Here is a 25454-nt window from a genome sequence, read left to right as displayed (position 1 = left end):
TTCAAGTTTCTTCCACTCCTCTCATTGAAAAGTGGTAGTTTCCAGAAGGTTCCCAAGCAGTTCCAGAACAAGTTAGACCCCAGGAGCCTTTAGAAAACAAAATATTAAAATATTGGTGTATTTTATATCTACTCTCGAAAAAGCGCTTTTAGAAGCTGAGTAAAAATTTATAGTGAATTTTCAGTTTTTACAAGGGAAGCAGTCTTGCATCTTTCAGTCACAATCAAACAAAAACTGAAGGATTAATTTAGGAAAAAAAAAAGAGACAGAAGGAATAAATTACTGCAAACAAATGTAATTGTTTCTGCCCTGTGGAATATGCAGCCATTATAGTAGTTTAACAATGCACTTTTGAGGGTGAACAATTAAAACCACAACTTTTCTGCCAAAGCTTTTCTCCAAAACTGTTTCCTTGGAAGTGCACTTTTAGGCTGCAAGTTTCTCCACAGCTGAAAGCATGTTCCATCTCCCAGAGCAGGTTGGCAGAGGGTCACTTTTCTAAAATTTCCTTCTTTAAGACTATTTTGGTCTTACAGACTGACAGCTATTCATGCACAGAAAGACAATTTGCTGGTGCCACTACCTTTTCAAAATGCAGTTACAGGGAAGTAATGAAGTTTAGCAACACCTCAGTTGAATTCAATATCCTGTGCACTCGGGGGCAAAATCTGAAGTCAGGTTTCTCATGCATACGTGACACACCACATTTGGTGGCTGTCTCCCAAAGAAACCTTAGAAGCTGAAAACGTTGTGTTATTTAATTACCTGTGTGAGGAACTGACAGATTTTAAACCCTCTTTGTGTGATTTTTCCCCCCATACTGAGATGCTACAATTTAATAAATTTAATAAAGCTATTTCAGCTAAGTGGTTTTGATATTCTGACTTTGCCAGTGGCACCCTTATTCTATATATTTTCTATGCACTTTTTCTATAGGAGTATGTTTTTTCATTGTCTTATAGCACTATGCTACCTAGAGAGTGGAAAATAGAGCAAAAATTCACAGAGATCTCCAGGTAAGTTGTTTTGCACATTGTGTATATTAATAAATGGCTTAATTATTGCCACACAACAGACCATATGTTCTTGCCTACTCCCTGAGTGCCTCAGATATATTAACAGGAGTTACAATGAAAAGAACAGTCAAATGTATTGGCACTTGCAAAAGACAGTCACAATAAAAGGTCAATTTGGGTGGACATTCATTAATAAAATTACTAAAATTAATTCTGATGCTAGTGTGCACTGTGCTGAGTACAGCCTGAGTATATTCCCCAGGATATCAGCCTTGCCACTAGAGTGGCAGAGATGGCATCTAACTGGGCAAGAATATTTCCACGTGGGTCCTATTTTCAGCATCCCTAAATGTGAGGGCTTATGCATCTCTCCTGTTCCCAGGCTCTCAAGCAGGAGAAAATCCTCTAACATGTGTGCCAAAAGTTGGATATTTCCTCTTGGATATTGGGCTTGACCTGTTAACTCCTTCTCTTCCAATCATTCCCATTTTCTATAAACACTCATAAGCCAGTTTCTCCATTTGGCCTATCAGTCTCAAAGCATCAGTTTCAGGCACTATCTTTAATTCAAATTGCCCACATCCAGAACAACAGAAGGTTCAGGTACTAAGAATTTAGTGAGAAGTCTCGCTTCTAGGTGAAGTGACCTGGTTACTGTGGCAACCCTGGAGGATCCCCGAAGCACCCTTATTTCTGCAGGGGTTGGAGGAAAATGATAGAAAAAATGAGTAGGACTTCACTAGTATTTTATGAGCAAATACCACTGATTTTTTTTTTGTCTGAAATCATAGAGTTTTAGAGACTGTATATGAAAGTTTGAGCTATTGCCCCTACAGGAGTCTGGAGAAAACTTAGAGCAGAGCAGTTCTGTATGCTTCTTCCAGTCCAAACATCTCCCGCAAGACTGTTTTTCTACCACAGAAAAAACTGTCACAGTTATGTGCACACTCCACCCTCCCTTCTACTTAATCTCTTCTAAATGCAACTCTCTCATGTTTTTTGAGAAATCAGAACTGCTGGTTGCAACACAAAAACTACAAGTGTAAGCATGCACATAATCCTTTAAATTCTTGTGAGAAACCAGTCAGCTTCTTTGTGCAAATGATTCTCTTGCATGTTCACAGTCACACAGCCTGGATAAATAAGGAGAAAACATTATGTACCAATGACTGGAAACATTTTATCAGCAGAGCTCTTGCCTGACTTCTTTCATCTGAGTTACCTTCATTATGGAGCACTATAGCAAACACACACTCATTATGAAGCAATGCAGCCAAACCAAAATACATGCAAGCAGAATCAAGAGTGACTGCTGCAGAAATGCCACTACTTTCTAAGTGCCTCAGCCTCTTGTTTTCACTCTCTAACAGGCACAGCTGCCTTTTCATTGTCTTTCCTTTCCCACTAAATTTATGAGATCTCTTTGCTTGCTGTGATCTGCTCTTACCTGTCAGGTTTCTGGAGTGGGTCCATCTCTGTGTATGTACTGACTGATTCAGCAGAGCCTAACCCTGGTAGGGGTCTCTGGGGTCTGCACAGTACAGGTGAGCACTACTTTTGCCTTGTCTATCTGAAATGACAGCAGCAACCAGAGGCACTGACCCTGGAATCCTCCCCTTCCACTGCCTGCCTTACTACAGAACCACTGCTCTGCCATACTTCTTATTTTCAGGTGCTGATCCAAGCTGGATCCTTGTACCTCCCATTTGGTTTTGTTCCTGAATTGATAAGAAAAAGATTCAGAATCAGAGTAGCACACTGTATCTTAAACAGCAACTTCCTGATCATTTCAGTGGAGGCCTTTGTGTAAAAACTGATGAGAATAAAATCTCCACAGACAATACAGATGTGAACACGAGTCCTAAATAATCAAGTCAGTTGTACGCAAGATACTGAACATCTCTTGCAAGGCAAGGCTTTCGTTGTCAAGTGTAAATCAAAGGGATCAGCTAGTATGAAGTCATCTGGTCTCTCTGCAGTTCAGATTTGTATTTTACTCTATGCTGTCAATTTTGCTTTAAAAGCTTTTTTGTTCAGTGTTTTATCCAGCTATCTGCTAAAGACAGAGGAATACAGAGAAAGATACAAGCTATGTTATCACTGGTGCCAGTCCTCAGGTCCCCTTTTTCCCTGCACACATGCAATACACGTTCAAAGAAGTTGGGAATGACACATCTAAGGACACACTGTTGTGCCAACACAGTGTGGTGGCTGGACCCTGATTGCACACCAGGAGCCCACCAAAGTCGCTCTATCCCTCTCCTCCTCTCCTGGGCAGGGCAGAGAAAATACAACAAAAGGCAAGTGGATCGAGCTAAGGACAGGGAGAGATCACTCACCAATTACCATCAGGCGCAAAAGGGACTCGACTTGGGGGAGAAATAATTAATTTAATTTATTACCAATCAAAACAGAGTAGGGTAGGGAGAAATAAATCTTAAAACCACCTTCTCACCACCCCTCCCTTCTTCCTGGGCTTAACTTCACTCCCAAATTCTCTCCTTTTTTCCCTCTAGCATCATAGGGGGGTGGGGGTTGGGGTCAGTTCACCACATTTCCTCTGTCGCTCCTTTCTTGTCAGGGGGAGGACTCCTCATACTCTTCCCCTGGGACATGGGACCACTCCCATGGGACACAGGCCTCCAAACTTCTCTAATGTACGTCCTTTCCACAGGCACAGTTTTTCACTAACTGCTCCAGCATGGGTTGCTTCCATGGAGTGCAGTCCTGAAAGTACAGGCTGCTCCAGTGTCTTGGAGCTGGCTGGCATTGGCTCCAATGGACAAATGGGAAGCCTCTGGCATCTCCTCACAAAAGCCACCCATGTAGCCACCCTGCTACCAAAACCTTCCCAAGCAAACCAAAGACATACAGTTTTTAAGGGAGCACTTTTCCTTCCTTAGTTTCATTGTCATAGACAATAAATCCCTTATGTCTCTTGCATTCACTGAATATTAATAAAATGTGTATATACTCAGATATGAGCATTCAAATGAGATTTGAAGCTTCATCCTTCCTTTGCCTAGTTGTTTATTCTGATTTCTGAGCAAAACAGACAGCTGTGTAGGGTCCAGTTGTGATGGAGATAGTGTGCTTGCTTCTGGAAATAGTGTTGTGAAAGCTGGCTTTTGTGTCCCTCTCTTCTCTTCTGCTCCACATTTCTTTCCTCCTATTGTACTGGCACAACAACTTCTGGATCAGGGAACTGATCCAAATGAAACAAAACCACCAGGAAGAAATTGGTTGGCTTCTGGACTGGGCTTCCAAGGCAGCTACACATCATAAAAGCAACATGGAGGCAGGAATGTAATTTGGGACAGACAGAGGCAAGCTAAAGACTGTCACAGACCTCAGATGTACAGGCGGACTTATAAATGGAGCTTCCACTAATGAAGGTGAACACTTTCTTCTATATCTCTTCCTAGACTCAAATATTAAGCAACCTTCATGGCATCTGCTGCCTTTTTGGGACCCTAGGTTAGTCCAGACTGCTGTGGGTGCTTACCATGCCCTTTGACTGAGCCATACCACAGCTCAGTGGGGACAAGGGGCATTACTGATCTGATGTCCTCATTCTTGCTCTGTACACAGTGTCAATGGACACAGATGATGTGAAACAGAAAACAAACAAACAAATGAGATTTAAATTTCCTCCTTGATTCACAGAAGTTTTGTACATCACTTTTTGCAATTTGCTGTGTAGAAACACATTGTATTTCACTTCTCAATGTATGGAAAGGAGGAACAGATTTATAACAGAAAAACTTCCCTGTCCATTCAGAGTCTGGCAGGAGTCTGGTAGGTGTATGCAATAATCCAGAGCACATTTTTAGTGCCAGCTATGTTTCACTTGGTGACTCTTTCAAACCACCAATGCTATGTTGGTGTCAGTATTTGTCCCAAACAATCCAGGAACTCAGCTCATTGGAAGCTTCAGTCCATGATTATTACTTAGTGCAACATCCACACAAGATTTTAATAGGGCCACCAGGACTTATGTCACACGCCAGGCACATGGGAGCCAATCTGCTCAGTCTTTAACTAGATGCCATCCATATTCTCTCTCTGGGACAGTATTAGGACTTGTTAATGCAAGTGTTAATAACTTTCTGTACTAATTAGTATCTAGGGAGTTTTTCCACCTTCTCCTCCCCATTTATATTCTGCCTAAAAACCCCCACTATTAATAGCAAGGAGGAACAGTCAAATGGTTACAAGACAACAGTGGATCAGATTCTTATCATGCACTTTCATCCACTTCCAAAGGCTGACAGTTCTTCACAAAGACATTTTAGAAATAGACAGCTCAAAATAATTACCTGAAAAGTTATATTAATAGATTTAATGAAGAGCTATCAGAGAGATTTGAAAGGGTCCTAACAGTCATGATGAGCTGTATGTTGGCAGGGTTTTATGGAAAGAACAAAATGAGAGGCAGAAAAGGAACTGCTATTGTCTAGACTGCCCACACTGTTTACAGTGTGCCGAACTCTGTGGACTTTGCAGGTGATATGACACCTTGGGGGAAGGTTTGTGGTTCTTCACACTGAAAGTCCTGCCCATGTGTGCAGTAGAATTACTTATGGATCTTCCTCCAACTACAGAGATAGTACTAGTGGGATTTCTGAGGCCCTATGCAGTGAGATGAGACATCCCACTGAATGGAATATAAAAGCTTGTCTAAATTGAAAAACTGGAAGTATTTATGAAGGGAGGGCAAAGACAGCACATTATTTACTGCAGAAATTAGTAAGTGCTTGTGGGACATAAATGACCATGGGTGCTATAAAAGAATAAAAGTGTCACCATATGTTTAGAATATCTAGCTGCCACTTTCCCAGAAAACTACCTTTTTTACCCGTATCATTCAATCCCAGCTGAGCCTGACCCAAAGAATATTGCAATGGCCTCCTCAAATCCTAAATCCACCCTCTGAAGCTGATGTAGCTCAGAGCTCCCTCAAGTTCAGATCTTAGCCAAGTCCAGCTCACACTCATATCATATGTAGAGCAGGAAATTCCACCTGCACTGAGATTTCCAAAAATGTTAACATTTTGCATAACTCATTTCTAAAAATTAGGCACCACAGATTGTTATTATGCATTATGTGGAAAAAGATCCTTAGGTGGTCTTCTTTCATATGCTCTGGAGAGCTGAAAAAGTCAGAGCAGTAAACTCAGCTGACATGAACTCCTATCGGTTTCACACTATTTTTCCCCCTCCACTCACCCTTTCTTTTATTTTTTCCAAAACTCCAGTTTTTCACTTTTTCCATCAATACCTTTTCAGCAACCAGTTACAGAAATATAGTACAAGATGCTATCCCAGGATCCTACACAATATCCCACCACAGAGACAAAACAGTCACTAAGACTAAACACCAAACAGACTTTGGGCTGTGGATATGCCCAAGCGACCTGATGAAGGCTTGGCTCTTGGTAAAAGGCAGCTGAGAGAAACTGATGGTCCATTTTTAAGTGCTCAGTGCTACTAAACAGGAGATGCTTCGTTTAGCAAGGAACCCTAGGGCTTACTCCCATCCAGATGTTCATAGTACACTAGATTTCTGAGGGTCCTACAGATATCAGGAGCATGGGGAGCAAAAGAGAGGGAGAGAAGGCGAGATGTCTGCTGAGCATACAGACAGAAATAAGAAGAAATGCACTGGCTGAGTTCCAGAAATTAATATCTGACCCCACTGAAGTAAGCAGGAGCTTTGCCACCACGGAGAGAGGATTTTACCCAATGTGAACAGTATTCTGGGAATACCCTCCCTCCAGATACACTGTGGGAGGTCTTCTGGCTCTGAATAATCACTAAAACCACAGGAACAGAAATTAAGCCCAAACCAAGACAATACCAGAATGATTAATCAACAGACAAAAAAGAATGTAACAACAATGAAGTGAAAAGTGTTGCAGAAGCGGGTGGAAAGAAGGTGGCAAGTCCTTTACCTCCTGGACCACTGAACTTTGTGAGGAACAAGGAAGGATGCAAGGACTTGTGCTGGGTGCAAGAGGCCACGTCAAGTCTGCACTGGAGTCTCAGAGTCTGAACAGATTCAATAACAGGGGAGAAAAAAGTTGTAGTGCAGATTCAGCCTTGGAGTAGGCTCCTGTCACTAATACTATATAAAGAGGCCAGAACCTAGCAACTTCAGCAAAGATTTCTAGGAGCAATCAGCATCGTCACTTACAAATTCCCAGGCAGACTAGTTCACAGAAAGGGCACGCTCAGCAAGCTCTGCAGTTGTGTAACTGAGCATTCTGGATATGAGAAATACGATAAACAGACACAATGCCTATAAAGTTCCATCTACTCTGACAGCTATGACCCAGTAATTTAGCCTACAGCTGCCCTCTGATTTAGTTAGCATGTGGATTCATAGCACAACTACATATAAGGTCCTGGATGTTCCCCTTTCACTGACTTAAGAGTTCAGGTTGCCCACAATGCCAAGTTCTACCTTTCAGACTGCCTGAATCCTCCAAATTCACATGAGGCAACTAGAGACTCAAATTCCCGTAACGGCTGGAACTCAGCCCCTAACTCCCAACCAAAGGACTCTTCTTTGCTGCAGCTCTGCTACAAAAAGAGACTAAGCGGCTTTTCTACTACAAATAGACCACTACATAGTAGTACAAACTACTACAAAATGGACCACCCTGGATGTGGTGATGACAGCAGGGAAACTCGCACATCCATCACTGACAAACATTCAAGTATTGCATTGCCCTCTAGATGAGAAATCCAGATGAAGAGTCATGTCTATATGTCAATGATGAATGAATGACAGCAGCTAACTAAACGTTAAACCAGATTTCCCTGAGTGACCGTATGACAACCACAGCACAGGCAGGCATACATCTGCATTTGGAAGGTCGTCCCAAGGTGCTTCGAGCCTCCCTCAGGACTTCTTTCCTCTCAAAACAACTGGAAAGGCCTGCTACCCCGCCCACCCCTCTGACAGTGTGAGGTTCACAACCTTCACAGAGCTCAGGCCATCTGCCAATTTTCTCTCTCTGCTCTCTTCTCCTGCTCTCTCTCACATAACCACGGCAAAACCCATCTCACAGTCCTTCCCTAGGCATGGCCAGTCTCTTCAGGTGATGAAGATCTCCTGATGCTCCGTAGTTTGCTGTCTGTGTGCCTGGTCTTGGTGCAAATTCCTTGTCCATGGGCTCTGCTGTCAGCCCTCAGGATTGTCCAGTCTTCAGGTCTACTGTCCAATATTATCAAGGGTAAGGGGAAAAATGGAGGATAAGGTGGAAAACAAAGGGCACCAAGGCAAAATAAAGCATCTTTGTAGGCCTTGCAGTATCCTGCTGGCTCTGAGCAAGCTTTTCACCCAGTTACTTAACTTAGCTGGCAACTTGGAAAATGAATTACAAATGTGTTCGTTCCTTCTGCAGACTCTTGAAACAAATCTGGAGGGAAGAGAGTGCCTGGAGAGTTACTGAGCTCTTGTGCTCCCTGGCAGCCTCAACACCATTGTTACCCCTGGTGAGAAAGCAGAAGAGCTGTTTCTCAGCCTGACAAGATCCTGTGATGAAGGGCACAGACTGCCCCTCATGCTGGGCTTTGGACCAGGCTGCAGGCTTTTCCCAGCATGTGTCATGCAGCTGTGTTCCTAAGGGCCACCCCACATCCCTCCTTCCCAGCCTTAACAGTGTGGATCTTCCAGAGAACTGTGGGGCAAGGATCATTATCTGTGAGAGGAATTACTTGCTTCTGGAGTGCTAAAGGGCAGAGCAGAGACCAGCACTTAGCCCAGTCTTTATTACATTGTGGTACCATCTTTCCTTTGTTTTTTAAATCAGCCTCAAATGCATTTAAAAACAATTACTGGAAGGAACAAAATGCCATCTTGTTCTGAACAGCTCTTGCCAGCACTCAAGGAGACTTGAGAAAGCTGAATGCCCCCAGCTGACAGGCTGGCCATGGAAGATGGCTGGGATTATAACCTTGCTGCTCACCCCTTGCTGGATCCAGAACTTAGACCATAAAAGGATCAAACCTGAAACCAGAACTCAATCCACAAAACAGAATGTAAAAATCCATTTCTGGGTCACCTGTATCTAAGGTCACAAGTCCAGTGTTTCTAGAAGTTATGTTCACTGCCATGACACTGGCTGCAATATGAGAGAAAATGGGATATCAAGTCTCTCCACAGAGTAAAAAGAGTAATGTAAAATCATTTCAGCCTAGCTCCATCATGTCTCTCCTACCTTTTACACATCATATTATTACTTGTCTTCTTTTTCATTCCCAGTCCCATAGCAGTACCTAGAAATCATTGAAAATGTATATTTTTTTCCAGAGTCTACACAAACTCTACACACAAACCTGTATTTTGGCACATTCTTCTACCTACCTTCAAGTATATCTGATGATTTTCTAAAATAGTCTTGTCAATACACCAACTAGTATCAAACCCATAGGTATTTTCTACTGATCTGCTATTTTACCTACAAGTGAGAATTTTAGACTAGCACAGTCCTCACTCAAAACAGCTGACAACATTCCTTTTAAACTCTCAGAAGCAGATTTTCAACAGAGAACATAATTTTTAGGAACAGAGAGACATGCAGACATTTTGAGAATTACTTATTCAAATGGTACCGCTTACACCCCTTACACAAGTGAAAACTAAAGACACTGAAAACTTGTAAAATTCTCCTTTTGTTTTTGTACAAATCATCAGTGTTGTTTCACTGCACTCAAGCTTTCAAGTACAGGAACTCCGACCATCAGTCCAGTACAGCAGAACGCATGATAATGAAACGTACTTACCCTGTAGATTCCTGCTGGCCTTAAAATAAGGCCATTGCTCCAGAGAAAAGCCCTCAAAGGCCATGCACTAGAGATGGATTTGTGGTTGGGATTTCTAGACATTTATTTCAGTGCAAATCCTGCCAGAAATTGGAACTTACTGCTTGTTGTGAAGTTACCCTCACCAGCCTGGGGAAAGGAGTCTACGTCTTGGATGACTTGTAGCACTCCCACAGTCTGGGCTGGGGGATCCAGGGCCACTGAGCTCTCATTCACGGTTATGTCGCTGGCTCCCGTGATCTGGTTGGTTGGTGGTCCTCCTATGGATGCTTCCAAGTCTGGAGGTATATCATCCATGCAATCTGCATTTGGCTAATGGGAAAAAAAAGGAAAAAAATGGAGCTCCTATCTGCTAAAAACATTACATTTACTTCTTTCTTCTTCTTCAGATTTCAGTATTGAAAATGGCAACATATAATGAATAAACACACAGAGTTTGCCTTCATGTACTTAAAACTTAATACAGTCTGTTGGAAGATAGACCCAAAGTATGCCATGGAAACATTGAGTATTAAACTGTATCACCTACAATTGCTAAACATTCTTATTTATACTTCTAAGAGAGTTTGGGAATGTGCACATTAAAAAAAATAACTCACTTATTGGTATGATCTGCTCAACATAGGGATATTGCTCAATCAGATCACAAATGTAAACAGGCAGGAGCTGAAGGGGAATGATTATCCTTTCCTGAAATATACATTTTACAGAGCCAATATCTGAGCTTACAGGAATAAGAATTCAAGGGACCTGCCTGTGGGTGCATCTATGCGTGTGGTACAAAACTAGAAGCTAAAGCTGTTTATAAGACAAGTTTCTAAACATAAAAAGATCATTTCCTTTGCTAATACTGTATTTGCTACAAAATACAATTATGAGGAAAGAAACAAACACACTATAACGGGAAACTGAAGAGCATTATTCGATTCACAGCCTTTCTTGCTATGTGAAGCAAGACCAGTGACAGAGAGACATAGCAAGACTGAGCTGCAATATGTGGACACCTTGTTAAGTTAGGAAATATTGATTTGTTTCCATTTATCTTTATTCTCCAGGAACCAGACAGCTAGTCTGGATCAGTCACTTAGGTTTCCTCTAACTTCAGTGGTTTGAGACATTTTTGCTGTGTGATTCATCCCCTACCCCTAGGTATGAAATGCTCCCTCTGCCTTCCCTCTGCTCAGCACTAACCAGAGACAGGGCTCAAGCTGCTAGACTGGAAACCCAACATCCAGATGGCCATTGTCAGAGGAGGTGTACTCTGGTGGATCTGATTTTTATTCTATGCTTAGTTGTCTCACATGCCAAGACACTTCAGAAAATCTCACTACCTGCCTATCTCCAACAGGAGGCACCAAGCAAAATATGATACAGCAAAGGCTTAAAGAGAGATTTAACTTTAAACACAAGAGAAATCCCCTTGAATTCAAGCACAGAAGGTTACCATATGTTTACTCCTTTTTTTTTTTTTCAGACTCAGGAACTTAGCACGTTTTCTCTTTTTTCACACATTTCCTGTCTGATTGTTGTCACCTCTTAAATATTTTTTTCACAAATGTTCCTAATGAAAAAGACAGGCAATTTGAGTAGTCTTGTATCCACAAACTGAAGTTTGGAATGAAAACTAGAATTGTTGTTGTCTGGCTCCAGTCTAATCCACAAGCAGCAAGAATGCCTCAGAATTGGGATAAAAAAGGAACATTCAACTATAGCATGAGGAAACTCATTGAATTTGTACTTTTCCAAGTGAAGTACCAATCACTTATCTGTAGGACAGGGATCCAAAATTATCCCTTAGATCTATCACTCTTTCCCTCACTCTTAGCTATTATAAAACAATTTTTTCATAATTTCATTTTTAATTTAATTTACATTTGATGGCAGCATATATTAAAAACAAAAGGTCTATTTTTCTCCTATAGTAAAAACTATTTCAATTTTTCAGGGGATCAGTTGTCTATCCTTTGTTCTGATTCCAGTTATTCCTAGAATGGGGTTTTATCACAAACTTTTAAACCTTTTAAAGAGGGGGATTATAATTGAAAGCCAAACCAAACATTAAAGATGCAAAAGTAGTATTGCTTGATATTATTAATCCCTTTACTCCTGAATAATTTTTTAGTTGGAAAAAATGCCCCAAACTAAGCAGCATGCTATAAAACTAATTATATGAAACATAATAATAATAACAATTATAATATATAATAGATATAATAATATCTTACATAATTATTATTATGTAATAAAAATTTTAAAAAAATATTATTGATCAGAAAAAAAACCCAAACCATTATTTCTTTGGCTGCCAGAGTGACCCAGATACATTTGCTACATTTAATTATATTGGTTTCACTCGTGCCCTGCATGTAAGTGCTTTCAGAGCACAATTCCACTAAAGTCAAGGGAAGGCTTTGTACTGACTTCTGAGGGCTTGGCTAAGGCTCTTAGTGAATAGCTTCAAGTCATACAATCCACTGCCAAAAATGCATGTGACTGCATATCCAGCAGATGTTTGCAGAAAAGGGAGAGAAGCAGAGGGAAAATATTTTATGTGATATGATTGTCCCAATAGCAATGTAGTTCTTTAAAAGTGAAAGACACTTCCAACTGGTAATCCATTTCAAATATTGCAGGTGTAGTCTGAGCTGGATTTGCCAGCAGAGAGACAGTGGAAAAGGTCAGGCCAACCATTTGCTGGTAGGTAGTTAGTTAATAATCCTATGGAGCTACAGAGTGCCGCGGAGAAAAGTGGAGGTGTTGGGGTGCCCAGCTACTGTGAAAATGAGTGCAGGAGTTTTGGTGCCTCATGGCTGCCTGGGAAATCTGAGCTTAGGGTAGATAATATTTGAAGTCTCTATTACAAAGTAAATGCAGAGTTTACTTGTGAATTGAATTGAAACATTTAGATATTCAGGGTTTAACCAATCCTTTCCTGGAAAATCCCAAGTCTTCCAGCTAAATGAAGCACAATATATCCACAGACACGCAAGCCAGGTCTTTAATAACAATCATAGGACAAACATGCATGTGGCAGGAAAAAAACCCCATAGCCTGTCATGGTAAGATTTCCTCATTTCCATCAGAGGCTGATGCCTGCCTAAGGCTTTTTCCTTCTTTTGTGTGTGGAAATTTCAGCTAAGAGGGCTCAGCAAGACCCAAGAATGTGGCTAAGGAATGACATTTTGCTTCATCCACTCTACAGAAATGTTTGCCACCTCTCACTGAGAAGCCCTAGAACTTTACAGGTTCTTTTAGGGCAACATCTTTTCCCACAGCAGCCTATGGACAATTGGCTAAGTGATGAGTCTCTAAAAACACCAGTTCATGTGTGCTGGTGGCTTTTTTGGCTCATGGGAGCACCAGAAAGCACACCTTAGGAAATGATGTGCACCCTAGGCTGCCCTCAGCTGGTGTTGGGCAGTGAGAAGGGTGAGGACAACATGATTTCTATGCAGATGGAAAACAGGTCCTGTGAGCTGAGCAGGAGATCAAAAGGACACAGGTTGGGCAGGAGGGGTTATGCAGAGGAGAAGCAGGAGAGAGCATAAGGTAGGAAAGCGATAAGCATGAGCTGAGGTGTATTTTAGAAAGAGAAGGTAGAAAAAAGAGAGGAAGAGGAGCAACTGATACCAGTATAGGAATTTTTAACTGTCAAGCTACCAGATGCTCTTAGACCTCCACTTCCTTTGCTGTCAGCCAGAGGAGACCTGACACAAAGGCTACCATCTACTCCAATTTCCCACGGACAGCAGCTCTTACTGTAAGTCACTTTGAGGGATAAGGCTCTCCCTTCATGAACCTATCCAATGATCCATGTATGCCAGTATGCCTCCTCCAAGAGAGGGCTGTTTTCAGCTTGTCTTAGAACAACCTGAAGGAAATTTTTACAGAAATTCATACAATAAAATCCCCTAAAAAAACTTTGCTAGTGGAACATTAACATCCAAGTGCTTTATTTTTAGTGTTAAGACAGACCAACACTAAAGCTGATTCGGAAATCTTAACTTGAACCAGTTGTTCATGTAGGTTACAGCAGCATCTTTAATTACATGCCCAGTACAATTATTTCCACAGAAGCTCCATGCAGAAAGCTCTCAGTGAGGAGAGCAGGATGGATGCCCGTTCTGCTGTGCAGTACAGAGAAGACAGGGAGCTACAAGAAGGGAAACAATGGCTGTGGAAAGTGAATGGTGCTTCAATTGTTCCTGGCAATTAGGTACTTCTACACCTGCCACTACAGAGCTGTTCATATGCAGTGAAATCCAGCCATGTAAACCAAAACTTCTGCACATGGCCTCTGGGCATGTTTTTTGTTCCACTAGCTGTGCCCAGCCTCAAACAGCCTGTGGACATGCTTAGCCTTCAGCAGCAGCCAGTGAAGCCAGTGAGAACTGTGTTCTGGATGTAAATTCTAACAGCACTAAACTTTCTGGGACGCCTTTAATACCTCACTGCAGCTCTCCAGAAAGCATTGGTCTGGTTTGCCTGTATCTCCTGATTATGAAGCTGGATAAAGAGCAAGTTAATGAAGTGCTTGGACAAAAATCTGAATGGGCCAGTGTGAGAGCAAAAATGGTATGGTGCTGTCAGATGCACAAGGAAGCCATGGAACAATACAGGCACGGAGAAGAGGTGTCAGAACCCTGTGTAACTGCTCGTGGCAGGCCTGTGAGCTAAGACATGGAACCTGGGGAAATATTTCCGTATTTAAGTCGAGGTGCAGAGATGCTGAATGACAGAGATAGCCTTCATTCTGGTTTTTCATCTCAAATGCTGATTTTAACAGTTGCGTTTCGATGTGTTACCCTAGCTACAATGCCCTGCTTCTTTTTCCCCTTTGCATGTTTTTCGTTTGGATTATATTAGGTTTATTAACATATCTGCCTGCAACCTGCTTCCTAGTCTCCATGAAACGGAGTTCTCTGGGACTGGCTATACCAGCTCCCCAGTACGTTCACGTGAGCTGTTTTACTTTATATAGCTCTTTCAAATGTGAACTGGTGCATCACTGACTGAAGCTCGGGGCGGGGTATTTACAGCACCTGTTAATGCATCAGCTGGAGGTGTTTCATTATTGAACTTCACAAGCCTTGCATAGTGGGGGAGAGTGACTCACTCCTTCCTGGTGAAGCCCCTGAGCTTTGCGATAGTTCCAGTTGGGAAACTGTATGGCAGACTGGACAAACACTATCTGAATGCAAAGATGTGACTTAGAAAGATCAATTACTTTGGCAGTTTCTAACCACATTTGAATGTTCCAAATAATGAAGAGCTTAACAATTTCTGGTATGTCATGTGCTCCACCACATGCTTAGTAACTGGGAGAAATGGCCCTTAACTGGAGTTAGGAGTGCAGATCTTGCTCCAGATAGACTTTAGGAGAAACCTGACAGAAAAGGACTTCCTTCCCCAGAACAAGCAATCAGTTGTCCTTGACAAGTATAGCAGAGAAAATTTTATTTCCAGACTTCCTGCTTTCATATTTGAACCGAGCGCATGATTAAAAAAATAAATCCAGTTCTGAAAGCTATGTGAAAGATTCTATAAAACCACCATAACACCAGTGAACAATCTTCTGCTCCACCAAGCAGGCAACAAGACATGCACATCACAACACCCAACCAACCCTCATACACACAGTCTTCCTTGCTAATACTAGTGGGGTGCAGGAGAGAGGTAGAGTCAGACATTTCCAATTGTACTTCCCTTTATAAATCAATTAATTATTCAATAACATGGCAAAAAGAGTAAGATGGGAACAGACAGGCAAAGGCTAGGGATATACCCAGGTGGCTGGTGTTTCCCTTCTGCCCCAATGGGCTGCTGTGCAAAGTGCTTACCGGAATCCCTAGAGCTTTCAGAATATTCATTTTACACATGGGGCAGGTACGATGGTCTAGCAGCCAGGGGTCAACACAGGACTTGTGGAAAAGATGCCTGCAAAGAAAACCAGGATATCTTAGTTCAAATGCACCACAGCACAATTTACCACTTAGTACCAGATGATACTGAATTCAGTTAAGTGAGAGTATTTCAACTCGTGCAGTTTGTGACCTCTGCAAGGACTGCAAAACTAGGTCCTATGCACACAAGGCTAAAATGATTCCTGCAGCAACTCAAATAGATGTGCACATTTCAGTGTGTTTGGAATAGAAGATCTACATAATTAGAGACTTAGGGAAAATATACAAAATGCATTAGCAAACCCCATATTCTTTAAATGTTAAAGGCTGTCAGTAAACAAAAGCTGCTTGCTGGTAAAGGTAAAAATCATGTTAGTTTTTCTTAATGGTTCTACATACAAACCTGATTACACATAATTTAAATGTGAAGCCATTGAGGGTCTAGTATTTTTCGGGATAGAGGCATAAAGAAATAAAATGAATTAGAAAAAAAAATATATACTTTTCATTTAAACAGAAAAACCAGTACAATGCTTTTTAAAATATTCTCTCTGACTTCCCTGCTCTTTAGAAGCTGCCCATCAGAGAGAGCTCCTACACAATTCCCTGAAGGAATTGTTGCTAATCCTGTTCTGAGTCTGAAGCGACCACTAAGCAACTACCTGAGCTCCACAGCTGCTGGGCAGCACTTTTCCTAGACATTAATCAGGTGGAGGAACTGAAAGTTTCTTGTTTAGCTTTGCCTGATGCAAACTGATAATGACTGTAGAGATCTTTAGTGCGTGTACCTGACTGACTGTACTCTCTCTTGAGAGCATATTCTGTTACTTGGAATACTATGAAACATTTCTTCACCCAAAGGGTGGTCAGGCATTGGAACATGCTGCCCAGGGAAGTGGTATCTGAAAGCACTTAAAAGACGTGTGGATGTGGCATTTGGGGACTTGCCTTAGTGGTGGGCTTGGCAGTGCTGGGTCTGTTGTTGGACTTGAAACACCTAAATATCTGTATGATCCTAAGGCTCTGCCTGGAGCATGGCCCATACCAGCCTCTATGAGGAAATGCAATCTCTGAGAGTGCCAGAGTCACTTAATGTACCAAAGTAACTCTAGATATTTAACAGCTACTTATTCAGCTGAATGGGTCAGCAGACGTACTGTGTCACCACACGGCAAATTATTGCATTCCTGTGCTTTGTATCACTTCATACAACTATGGGAAAGAGCAAACGTTCTTGGAAGTTTGATCTAGTCTAATTATATCAGTTGGCTGGGGTATCAAACCTCATTTGATCCTGCATGTCAACGTGATTAATCAAATGAAGCATTGTGATATTTAAAGTTTGAGCCACTACTTTACTAAGGCTACTAAAGTTCACAGCTGGCCTTTCAAAGAAGACCTGACCTAATGGATAACAACAAATGAACCAGATTTTGGTCTCTGTCCTGCTTAACATTTCCTTCCTTCCTTCTATCTTAGGAGGGGCATATTCAGCACATCATCAGACAAGCATTCTGAATTGGTGAAAGCATAAAGATACAGTTCTTAGGCATGTGTAATTTTACATTTAAAATTCTAACGAACAGATTTTCTTGAGTTTGTTAATTCATGGAGGATACTGAAAGTCTATGTCTTGCCTTTCAGCTACATGAAATAACGATGAAATTCTTGTCAGCGATTGGTTTTCTTTAATTATATAATCAAATTCATAAACAAATATGCTTATTGGCAAACACGTTTGTGCCAAAATAATCTGTCCATTTACAAAACCGGAGATATTTATTAATCTCTCAGAAAACAAAACAGATTTCCAAAATCTGTTTTGAATAAAAAATACATAGTTTCCACCAAGACATTTTACCATAGACCAGAAAATCCCCTTTTGTTTTCAATCTCCAGCTTTGAAAGCCTCAGTCAAACTGGGATTCATATTAGAGAATTTCATGATGTTTCCTCATCATCAAAAGCTTGGAACACTTTCATGCCTTAAAGACCTTAAAATCTGAAATTCAGTGTTCCTAAAGTTGGGTTCAAAAACAATATTCTAAAATAAATCCTAACAATGCCAAGTAATTTAAATACATGACAGATCCTGTCACTTTGCACTTCTCAATACTAATTTAGCACAGTGTATTATGACTCCATTAATTTCAGATTTAATATATACTACAGAAGGAACTTGATTATTTGACATAAATACACAGAATAATGGAATGGTACTGAAAATCAGATAAAGATTTGCCTTTTAAAATTTTTGTACTGCATTATACAATGAGCTCTTATAATATCTGTTTTGAACATGTAAACATTTGTGCAGGAAGCAAGGTGGCAGGCTTTGCAGATCTGGATTTGAAAGTTTATTAGGTATAGCACTGTGTACATGCTTATGGCATTCAACAAATTGCCAATTGTTTCATGTTCCAAATTCACGCAAAAGAAGGGTCAGCACAAAGTAAGATGAGAGAGCAACTGCAGTATTTCACTGTCACATGGTAAGACAAAGATGTAAAAAGATCAACTGCAACAAAAATCCCTCCCTTTGCAGTTCTGAATGATGCAAATTTTAAATTGAAGGAGAGGATAGAGCCATCATGGATGATTTCAGAAGTAATGACCCATACAGGGAGACAGTAAGAGGTGTTTCAAGCTCAGGCTCAGGACATGGCTTTCACAATCAAAGTCAAAGCTAGAAAAAAAAAATACAGGTTTTTTTCCCTGTTGTGTGCAACCACATTCATTGCAAAACCATGTTGATTTGGATGGGTTGGAAAGTTTCTCAAAAGAACTGCAACTGATTAGTTGACAGAGAGGAAGGCGAGATGTCACAACCTCATAAAAAAAGGTTTTCATAAGGGGAAGGAAACAACTGTTCTCCACCTCTCCCAGGGATAAGAGGCACAATGGTGTTGTTTAAACTGCAGCAAGCGAGGTCCAGGTTACACAATAAGAAAGGCTTCGCCACAGTCAAGGTAACGAAGCACTGCAATAAATTATCAGGGGAATTTGCAGTCCTCATCCTGGGAGACTGCAGATTGTGTTGGAAAAAGCTGCCAAAAACGACACATGCGTGCCAGTGCCCCTGTGCTGTTCCAGAGGTGGTGGCCTCCTGAGATCCCTCCCGCACTCTCCTGTGACTGCACATGGCTGTGCAAAGCTCACAAAACACAAAGCAAAAGAACCTCAGAGTCCCAGAGCATTCCATTTACTATTATCTAAATAGCACTTCACATTTTTTAACTAGAGATTGCTTTTGTTTGTAACGTACTTGTTTTCTTTAAAGCTGCAATTTTAATCATACAAGGAAAAAAAATCATGTCGCACTCAGCCAAAATTATAATAATAATAAAAATATGACTGTACTACAACTATTGTAAAGCTTTCAGCTTGCCAACAATTTTGAGAGGCTTTTTTTCAAGATTAAGGGAAACTGTTCTTCTCCCACCTTCCATTCCTAGTCTCACCTATGCAAAAAGAGAGGCACATCCCTGATAACCCTAAGTAAGAGCATCAGTTGCCTGGATTAGACATAGGGCTGAAGTAAAGGATTAAGAATTTTTGTGAGAGACTGTAGCACTGTAGTATCCAACAAGAAGGTTTGAGATTTTAGGGGGTGCCTGTACAGTATCATTTACTTCTGAGGAGGACACAAGAAGATGACATTGAGGGTGAGAGGAGGAATCAAAGGGAAGAATGTGTGTGATGAAATAATTTTCATAGGAAGCTAATAAAAAGAAAAAGCAGGAGTGAAAACTCTCTGAACTCAGAGTTGTTCATAGAGTGAAGGTTCAGGGGAAAAGAATGAGGTGGAACAAAGTAAGAGAATGTGTTTATTGGAGAAAGAAATGAAATGGCAAAAAAAAGAACTTATGAGGCACTCAGCAGAGATAAGGTTGAAAGAAATGTCTTGCCTCTCTGTAGTTTAGTAAAGTTAGTAAAAGTTTAGTTAAGGGCACACACCGGGAGCAGCAGCACCAGTACCTTCTCCAAAGCTAGAGCAGAAAAGACAATGGTGTTTTGAAGCTGGAGATGGAAGACAAGCAGAATGAAGTAGGGCTGTGACAAGAGATGTCACTCTGGGAATGACGAACTTGGTTTCATTTGATCTTGTGTCAATGCCCTCAAACTTCAGAGATGTTTGCTACCATTAAATATAAAACCGGCTGCAAGTCAACGCTTTTTACTTTTACCAAGTGTCATTCCTTATTTATTTAATACACTCTGTAGACTGAAATTTATTAATACAGTCAGTTGTGGGAACTGCCTGATGAAGACAGAGAGGAAGAAGCACAAGTTCATTTGGAATTCTCCTCCGAGCTTTCCAGAGTGGGGTACATAAAAACAGCTATCCCAGAGCCAGCAGAAAAGAGAGGACATTTGGGAAAACAGCCAAATCCTAGTAAACATGTATCTATTTGACTCCTGAGCTCATCTACTGCTATACTGGCGGCTTAATGAGGTTCCCATGTTAGAAACTGCACATGGCTTAACTGAGGATGCCAGAGTGGGAAAACTACAGTCTGTAGGTCTTTATCAAGATATAACACACTCCTACTCACTTCACAGAAACAGAAATTAATCCACTTTCTTTTTTGTTTTAGATGAGGAGATGAGACTGAAAACAGCAGAAAGAATCATGAGTACCATTTCATGTTTCAGAAATTCAAACCCATGTGAGTATGTAAAACACTCCCCTTGCAGTTTGTGTAGCAGGACAGCCAGGGTTGGTGAAATAGCTACTTGAGAAAGATCTTTGGGTTTTTATAATTCCAGACTGCTGAGGCTCGGTCTGTGGGTATTTTACAAGACAGTTCTGCTACTCCTACCCTTTTAGCATGAGTCATTTTCTGGGCGACCTTTCAAGTCAGCCAAGAACTAAATACCACCTGTTAACTCTGTGTTTCCTATTCACTGTGCTTGACCCAACGCCGTGGATGACAAAGGCTCACTGAATTATGAGGTGAGACACAAGTGAAAGCTAAAGCTTAAACATATATTTAAGCTGTTGTAGATCTACTTCCAAACACTGCCTGTCTCTGTCATGCAAATTTTCCAAGCTTTATTCTGCTTCTGTGCAAACAGGCTTGATGCCAAACCAAGGTCCACATTTTCTGGTAATTTCTCATTTTTCTGTATTTCTGCTTCATGAAGTGATGTGTTTGTGTCTGCTTGTAGAAAAAAAAAAAAAAGAGTTCACATGCAATTTGTGGGAGATTTACAGTAGGTCAAATTTATGATTAATTTATGATTAATCTGTTGCTTTGTGTTAGCCATTTAGTGATGGCAGTAAACAGATTTAATGAGTCACATGAACTAACAGAAATGGACAGCTTGTAACATTCAAATATCTACTAGGGTACAACATAGCTGGAAAATAATCAAGTATTTTGGTTTCTCAAGCCAGTGAGTATTACACAGGAGAAGAAAGAAGTTCTATTGAAAAAAATAAAATCTCTGCTCTGTATGTGCAGCAGTTCAGATTGGTATTTCTAGGGAAATCAAACGCTGTTCCTCTCCTAGGGGCAACTGATCCTAGGAAATTTCCTAAGAAATTGATTTCCTCAGAGAAATCTTCCATTAGGTAACAATTCACAAATGACAATACAACAGCACAAAGATGAATACAGCTGTTAGAGATGGCAACAGGCTGCACTCCTGTGTCACATCACTGTGGGTGGACTTGCTGCACAGGGCATCTTCTCATGAGGCATGTTTTACTCAGTGCATCTCTTTCTATGGCTGGGGATCTTTTTTGACAAAAGTCATCCTTTTCTCAGGCCCAGGACAGCGAAAGAAGTAGCTCTATTGGGAGCAGGAGCCTGCTCTATCCCAGGCTGCTGTGGCCAGGGCTCACCTTCAAGTCAGAGGTAAATTCTCCTAAGGCATTTATTCTGGGCTGATTAAAAAAAACCAGTGAGGAAAACAGATGAATCAAAACTTTAGTTTAAAAATCCCACTGAAGACTTTGTTGTAGGACCAGGTCAGACAAAATTTCTGACTGCCATACTAAACCCTCAGGGTCTCACCACCATCAACACTAGTTTCACTTCACATTGAATAAAGAGGCATTTCAGGTATCTTTACCAAGAGATTTTAAACAGGCCAAAATAATAAACTCACCCTTCCCTCCCCAAGTTCTCAGGTAATCTCATCAGCGTGAAACTGAGAGCAGAGACTGTCTTGAAGTAGAGATTATTAGAGCTAAAAGCACCTTCAATTTACCTGCAAGGCAATATCCTGACAACATCATTGGGCTTGTAGCCTTCGATACAAACAGCACAGTTATCAAAGTCTGGCTCAGTCTCCTACAGGAAAGAGAATATTCATCATATTCATTTTTTTATTTTGTTAGCTAATCTCTTCATTTAAGAGCCTACATGACAAAGTAAAACAGTCACTGAAGAAGACTGCAAATCCAGTAACGCATTTCAAAACCAGCAAGTCAGGTTTTCTGACATGTTTCCAGTTGGAAACTTGCACTGGGAAGCATGCAGATTTATTTAAGATGTTTTAACTTTCAGGATTTTCTGCATCTTTAACTGAATCACTCTCTCTGCCCACTTTATTCCATCTGTAACTCACTTACCAGCACTCCTCCCCCACCTGAAGGACACAGTAGCTAAATAAGCAATTGGCATTTCTGCTCTGCCTCATTGTCCCAGAGGCCTGAAGGAATCCTCGGCACAAAGTTTCATTTAGTAACAAGCATTTTGAAAAATTACCTTGTCACCTTTCCTGATCGTCCTGACTTGCAGCTTGCTGATTGCTTTCTTCGCGGCATCTCCAAGCCGGCGCTGCAATACAAAATTTGCTCTTAAGCAAACAGTAACTCTTCATGCAGAAATCAAAACTTTTTCTCCCTAGGCTTCTTAATAATTTTAAGCACATGGAACAGGGTAGTGTATAAATATAAACATAATAATTCATAATAAGGGCACAGTAGGTGCACTACACTGCAGCAGCGAGTACCAGTGTAGGTAACAAGTCCACTATTTGGGTATCCTACTTCTTCCCTCTCTTTTTTTAATGACACTTGTTAAAAAAATATACTGGGCAGTTATCAAAGTGAACACTGAACTTTATTCTTACTTTGTTCCATAACTAGTTCATGATCTTCAGCAGGATACAACTTCTGAAAGTGAGCTGTTAATTTTTTAACCATGAAAACTCTGAATATCTCTCCTGTCTTTTTTCCTGCAATACAGAGTTGTCTACCTTAAAAAAATGAGGTGGAAGCACCTGCAGTTTCTTACAGGTAAAGCACTACATAGTCCTGCAGTAACATCCTGTCCATACATAACCATTTGCTCATTCTTTGCCTTTCTATGTTTCCCTCCAGTGGACCATAAAGTAATTACCACGTGATGTTTCTGACTGTTCTCCCATATTTCCAAAACACTGTTACTGTGCTGGAAGGGTCACAGCCACCAGGATTAAAGTATGTAATAACAGCCTGACGCAAAACACCCTGTCCTCAGACACTGGAGACAGACATATCTGCCCCTTGCAAGAGCCTGCAAACATTGCGGGGTAGTTCACACAAACGCTGCTCAGCACCCTGTGCTATGGAGCTTGTTCCTGTATCAGTGCTCCAAGGACTTGGCTGCTCACTTGTGCTAATCCAGCAACAAGGCAGTCGGTCTGTAGACAGACTCACAGGCTGGAAAGTCTTTGGGAGGTCATGTACTCCCACCCCCTGCTCAAGGCTGGGTCAACTTCAAACTCAGAGCTGTGTTAGTCAAGTTTTGAATATCTCCAGGAAAGGAAATTTCACAACCTCTGTGGATAATTTGTTCCAATGCTTAACCAATCTCAGTCTTTTTTCTTCTCTAAACATATTAATGGAATTTCCCTTGCTGGTAATTTGTGACCATTACCCTGTGCACTTCCAGGAAGAGGCTGATTCTGACTCCTCTCCGACCACCCTTTTTACAGCTGGAAGCAGAGCCCTTCCTCCTCCTCTGCTCCCCACCCAGCTTAGCAAGCTCCCTTCACCCTTCCTAAGATGCCATGTGCTTCTACCCCCAGACCATACTGGTGACCCTCCTTTGGGCACTCCCCATTTTTTCCACGCCTCTCTCACATGGTTTCATGCAGCAACGCCCACTCCAGTGTCTTCTTGTCTGCTTTATAACAGTTCATGATAGAGTGTGTTCGAATTTGCCACCAATAAATGACATGAACTCTTCCCTTCACCTCCCCTCCCAAACCACATTTCCAGCCATGCGTTGTTAGAGAGGAGAGAGACTTAGAGCCTTTGGTGACTCAGAAGACATTCAACTTTGCGAGCTGGGAAACTCCTGTGCCAGAGTTCAGAGGGGCCTGTCAGCAGAAAGGGTTTCCAGCTGGATGGGATGAGAGCATGAGGCCAAAAATGGAAGGAAGCTCGAGGTAGTTTATAAGTTGAGACCTAATCACCACACAGATATGACCAGTAAATTTCCACTTTGGTCTTCAGATTCAATTAAAATCACTGGGTTAAATTTAGAGAGTAAGCTTATTGGATTGGAAAGGCTGACAAAACACACGCAATACTGAAAGCAAAGTGCAATTTCAGATCTGGCTAAAGACATGAAAACAATCTTGGGTATCAGGAGATTTACATATGAGCTTTCCAGCAACTTAATTATTGAATGTGAAGGAGTATCTTGTAGTTATACATCTCTTTCTGTGGTCCATTTTTCTCACAGTCTCCTTTAAATAAAAGAATCGAATGAGAGTTGGAAACATTTCTTGTCAGCTATTTGGTTCTTTAATGTAAATCAAAGACAGACTGGTAACATACAGCAAGACAAGAGCCATTATGTCCTGCTTCAGAAAGTGCTTGTGATCCCTTTTTATCACTATTATTACTTTAATGAATGCAATGTCTCAGTTCTTTTTTGCATGTTCTTGAAGGTGAAGGACAAGATTAAAAACTCATGTACATCTTTGATCTGCCTGCTTCCATGTTTGCTTTCTCTTATCTATCATAAACAGATAAGTTCATAACTTACATGCAAATGAGAGTAATTCAGTTTTTGAAAGAACAGGAATTTCTTGGACTAAAGTCAAACTTTCAAAGAATTCTCCCATTTGAATGCAAGGCATGCTATCAATAACCAATGATTTTTCCTAAAAGATAAGAAGTATTACAGCAGTTTAAGGCTTTAAAGTGAGGCTTAGAGATTTACAGTCATAAATCTCATAATCTCATTAGCAAGGCTGCAACATTCAGTACTGGACTGGAAGGAGTTAAGCATATCAGATGCAGTGGTCTTGAGGAGATGGCAGTGCTCATTAAAAAGGAAGGACAGTCGCATGGAAAGCACCACTTACGTGTTTCTGAGAAAGTAAATGACCGTAAATGCTGTGGAAGAGAAGTTACAGTAAGTGATTCTCCCTTAATGGCCTTACTAAACTACCACCTTTGCAGGGAGATCACCTTGTGCCTTGCGCAGAATAAGACACATCATCAGGATGAGGTGTTGGACACATCTATCCACAAAGTTTGCAGACTCCATCATGGCAAGTGTAGAGGGATTCCTTGTGGAATATAGGATACCCCAGGAGGGCTTGGGCATCCCAGGGCTGTTGCAGAAGTAACCCTGACGGGGCCTCAGGCTGAAAGCAGGCTTGCAAGGCACCTGCTAGCCGGCAGCCTTGAACAGCCTTGGGAAAAGGTATACACTGGTCAGCTCCCCCGCTGCTTAGAGGCTTTCTCATG

General features: G+C 41.2%; 1 protein-coding gene across 1 annotated transcript in view; it reads right to left on the bottom strand.

Annotated features, from left to right (window-relative positions):
* RNF150 (ring finger protein 150) overlaps positions 1-25454 on the bottom strand; it is a 115606-nt gene that overhangs the window by 14507 nt on the left and 75645 nt on the right. The window contains exons 3-6 of the mRNA XM_048304578.1: positions 22471-22542; positions 21971-22053; positions 15689-15785; positions 9950-10160 (exon numbers count right to left, since the gene is read on the bottom strand). Of these exons, the coding sequence (XP_048160535.1) occupies positions 9950-10160; positions 15689-15785; positions 21971-22053; positions 22471-22542 (463 nt within the window). The remainder of the gene's footprint in view (positions 1-9949; positions 10161-15688; positions 15786-21970; positions 22054-22470; positions 22543-25454) is intronic.

This window comes from Corvus hawaiiensis, chromosome 5, assembly GCF_020740725.1.
Source record: "Corvus hawaiiensis isolate bCorHaw1 chromosome 5, bCorHaw1.pri.cur, whole genome shotgun sequence".
Taxonomy (NCBI): Eukaryota; Metazoa; Chordata; class Aves; order Passeriformes; family Corvidae; genus Corvus; species Corvus hawaiiensis.
Note: the sequence above shows the minus strand (reverse complement) of the source record. Positions and strands in the feature narration are given on the sequence as shown.